At 34.2% G+C, this 4,763-nt stretch overlaps 1 protein-coding gene across 1 annotated transcript in view; it reads right to left on the reverse strand.

Moving 5' to 3' along the window:
- LOC108690314 (Golgi resident protein GCP60) overlaps nt 1-4,551 on the reverse strand; it is a 5,717-nt gene extending 1,166 nt beyond the window's left edge. Inside the window, exons 1-2 of the mRNA XM_018197542.1 lie at nt 4,077-4,551; nt 2,295-3,403 (exon numbers count right to left, since the gene is read on the reverse strand). Of these exons, the coding sequence (XP_018053031.1) occupies nt 2,295-3,403; nt 4,077-4,290 (1,323 nt within the window). The 5' untranslated portion in view covers nt 4,291-4,551. The remainder of the gene's footprint in view (nt 1-2,294; nt 3,404-4,076) is intronic.
- Between the last annotated feature and the right edge of the window lie 212 nt (nt 4,552-4,763).

Here is a 4,763-nt window from a genome sequence, read left to right on the forward strand (position 1 = left end):
CACGCACGCACGCACGCACGCACGCACGCACGCACGCACACACACACGTTATATCCAATTTTTATATTAGATCGGGAAAAAAGTTTTTTCGTATTTAAAATAATTTTTTTTGCAAGTTTTTCATATGTTGCGAAATTTTCGTTACAATTCTATCATTCGCTAAAATAAAGTTTCAGCTTTAAGAATCTGTTTTTTAAATTGCGGTTTTTTTTAAATTGATGATTTTTATCGGAGTTATGAGCAATCGAAGTCAGATTGTTCCTTTATTTAACTCGCAAATAAGGAACAAAAAATCATAGGAACATTAAAAAAAAATAATTTTATAGGGAACTAAGTATTCGAAAATTTTCATAAAATTTTTTTAGGCACGTGAGAGACCTCCAAAGTAAAAAGAAAAATTTTTATCTTTTTTAGCTCGTAGTTTTTTAAATATAAAAATTATCAAACTCACAGAAACTCAAAAAATATAGTAACTTTTTGACAGTAAAGATTTAAAATCCTTTTTTTAAATTTCGTTCATTTTTGACAAAGATATTGTATATACAATTTTGAATTAAAAAATATAAAGAAACTTTTTCCCTAATCCAAAACACACACACACACACACACACATCCAATTTTTGATTAAAATGCGCACTTAAATCTTTTTCCGTCTTGAAATGCAATTATGAATAGAACTAGAATAGTGGTATCACGAATTAAATTAAGAAACAATTTAATAATTTTTACTAATAAGTAGAGATGTAACGAAAATAGTTATAAGTTATAACGAATGGGAAACGAAAAAAAAATTTTTTTTGCGAAATCGATTGCGAATGCAATGGGAGAGTTGTCGGTTTTGGTTAATATAAAGGATTACGCTACTTTGATATATCTACACTGTTAAAAAATATTTAATGTTGTCAATGAAAATAAAGTTATAAGTAACTTAAATTTAACGTTTACTTACATTAAATTTTATGCAAATCTACATAAAATTTAATAAAAAGTATACTAAACTTCGTAAAATTTTATGAAACGTTCACTAAATTTCATGTACATATACACAAATATACTTTTCAATTACAGATACATAAAATTAATTTAATATCATAAAATTGGATTTATGTAACTTAAAAGTATATTATATTAAATTTCATGATATTTTTAACAGTGTAGAGCAGAGCCTTCCAACTCGGTGTGCGTTATGAAATCCTTTTTCCTTCGATTAGACCTTTACCTATAGAGGCGAATCACAGTATCATAATATATTGTGATCTCTTGAGATCAGAAACCTAATAGGAGGAAGAAGGAAGAGAGCTTTCATAACGTAAAAGGCCATACCCGAGTTGGAAGACTCTGATCTAGAGCTTTAACATAATCAAGCTTCTTGTCATCTAAGCTTCTTGTCATCTCTTTATTCGCTTCGCATGCTCTAACATGCTTCTATCGCGCTCATTGGAGTGAGTAGGAACTATGATAGGAGCATGCGACGTGAACAAAAATCAAGCTGTGAATAATGTGAATCTCACGGGCCGGATAATGGTGCTTTCCAAACGACTGTCTGACAGGGAACTATACTATGTACTATGGAATTATTCGAAATAGATTCCAATTGAAATTATTCGATTATTCTCTAGATTTCTATTTTTTAGGAAAAATGAAATAATTCCAATCGGAATTCATTCCGATTTATTCCACAATAGAAATCTAGGGAAATCTTGTGCAATATTTATCGTAATAATTGATAACTAGTGAGAGAAACTAAACGTTTTTCAAGAAGATATATGCTAACAATTACAATTCGACAACAATTTGTCTCAGTAGTCTAACTGTGAAGACGTTTGTCCGGAAAGAAATCCCTGGTCGAGGTATTTTTTGCAACAAAATTAGTTACGGGTTTCATGCTTATCAATATCATATTATTAATGTTTTCTAAGATGTCTATAAGCATCGATATTATTAAATTGCTTATCAATTTAATTCGTGATATCGCTGTTCTAGTTCTGTCAAGATTGCATTTCAAGAAAATTAAATTCGGGGCGTAGTTTGGATATAAATTAATGATATAAATGTATATAAAATTCACACGGAATTATTAAACATTAAAAATCCAGCTTAATCATTTAGAGTTTTTATTTCTAATTTGTTGAGCAATTATAATTCGTATTAGACCGACGTCTTTGATCGAAAATAGACTTCATTTTTTTTAATTGATTTAATCTCGTCTAATATGAATTCTAATTACATAATTTAAATTGGGATTATGCAATTTCATCTGCGAATCATCTGAATACAGATATTCAAGTACTTACAGGTACTATAACGCTTATAGGTGGTGTGATCGTTTTACGTTCAGGTCTGGCATTACCATTCACCGATCCGCTCTCTAGATCTTCTCGCGGTTCGTATTCCTCTTCGTCCTCATCTTCCTCGGACTCGCTTATGTATACAGATACCTGGTTCGTTTCTGGTTTCGACCATTCGAAATAAACTCCGAAACCAATGTCGTAACCATCCGTAGCAAACTCCCAAAACAGACATGTACCGTCTTCATGCGTTGGTACTCGTACCGTAACAGTCTCACCATGGCCGACCTTAATAACTGCATCTCCTGTTTCCTTTCTAATGATCTGTTTAAATTCCTCTACGCCTTTTCTAGTCCACATCTCTGCAGGACTGATAGGCGGCCAGTCTTCCACCTCGTCCGAATCTTCATCATTTACGTTTTCATTCGTGTTATCTTTGTCATCATCATCATCATCGTGATCATCATCGTCTTTGCAAGTTACATTCTTCAATTGAACGTTCTTCTTCTTCAGCTTCTTCTCCTTCTCCTCCTCTTCTTCCTCTTCAATATGGTCCTCGACAACTAACTGGTTCTGATGGAGTTGTTGCATGTATTGATGATAATGCTGTTCTTGCAACTGTCTAATCAAAACGCCCTGCTGTTCCGGATTGCCGGGGTACTGTTGTTCAGCATATAATCTGAACTGATAATATGTTTGCTGATTTAAAGCATCCTGAATCTGTCTCCTCTGAGTTTCCTCCTTCAGTCTTTCTTCCTCTTGTTTCTTTTTCTCCTCCTCTAGCTCTTTAAGTTTCTTTTCTTCTTCCTGTTTCTTTGCCTCCTCTTCTCTCTTAAGCCGTTGTTTCTCTTCAAAATTCCTTTTTTGTGCCTCAACTACAGTTCTAAATAAAGGGCACAGTTTATCCAGCAATATTATAAAGCCTTCCATCGCCTGTTCTTTTGATATATCTCCCAGATTTTGCCATGCCACTCGCCTGTCCCTTCCAATCATATCTAAGACACCTAACGATGGTGCATTTTCAGCTGTGTATTTTCCATGTGTCACTTGTTGCGTGAATGCTACCAATTTCAATTTATCCTCATAAGAGAGATGGACAGCTTTGCCTTCTTTTTCTAAATAAATTAAATCTTTTGATAATAATTTTGTTAAAAAGTATGATACATCATAAGATTTATTTACTTAATATTTGATTCCGAATTTATCAAAATATGTAAATATATTCGTAATTCTTTTCACATAGCACTTGCGTATACATATATCTAGTCTATTTTGATCAAATAATTTTATTTTTCAAAATATTTTATTTTTCAAAATAAACAAAATGCCATCAACAATTAATGGCTATATTGTATAAATTTATGTATATCGAAGAACTCTAATGTTATTTCATATAAAAATTTTTATAAATGCATTTTGTAACTCTGAAAGTATTAAAAAATGTATATAGATATATGTATACGGTCCTCTACATTTAACAATTATAGTAACAAAATATAGCATAAAAAATTTATACCCATTAGACAAATAATAAAAATTATCCTCTAGTTGTACTATATTTAGTAAATAACATTTGGAATAAAATTTTTATTTGAATTCGTTCATCTTTCTTTGATGTAAAAAAAATAGCAATAGAAAAATGCATAACAATACAAGTGTCTGTATGGAGAAATGTGAAAGATTTTTATCTTAATAAATAATTTGATTTAAATGATGTTAAAAATGTGCTTAGGCACTGTGTATTACGAGGTGGACAAATTTCTGATGATTAAATCGTCGAGCGCTCACCTTTGTAGAAGTTGAGTGCGAATTTGTAAAGCTCTCGCGTCTCAAAACCCCAGAGTCGTGGCTCGCAGTTTTTCGCCGTAACGTCCACGTCATTGCTGTCGGTCCTGTTTGTCGCATTTTTGTCGTCTTCCGTCGCGGAAACGCTCAACTCGTCGACCCACTCACTGAGTGCAGACACATCCTCCTCGGCAGCGGCCGCCATTTGCGTTAGCATCTGACACGTCGATCGACGATTGATATAAATCGCGTGTCCCTAACCTCGTTGAGGTTGATTTTGTTCTTGTCCAGCGTTTAATCGCGACCGCTGAATCGGCTGAACGCCGAACAGCAGTCGCGGCATTATCTCGCGAGCAACATGACGGACAACCTGCTCCAAGAGTGCGTGCGTGCGATAATTCACGCACAATAATGAAACCGCACGAAGAAAGATCCTGGACCTGGAACAATCCTCAATTGCCAGCGATTGTAACGCCAAACACTGCTTGCTGTGTTGTGCTGTTCGTGCTACAGATCAGCAAAGGCGAATCAAGGCGAATAATGCCGAGTAACGCAAAGTGACCAATCAATGCAAACGAAAGTTCGACGCAGTGACGATGGCACCCCCGGTGATGTATCTATATGTGTGTGTGTGTGTGTGTGTGTGTGTGTGTGTGTGTGTGTGTGTGTGTGTGTGTGTGTGTGTGTGTG

This window comes from Atta colombica, unplaced genomic scaffold (assembly GCF_001594045.1).
Source record: "Atta colombica isolate Treedump-2 unplaced genomic scaffold, Acol1.0 scaffold310, whole genome shotgun sequence".
NCBI classification, from domain to species: Eukaryota; Metazoa; Arthropoda; class Insecta; order Hymenoptera; family Formicidae; genus Atta; species Atta colombica.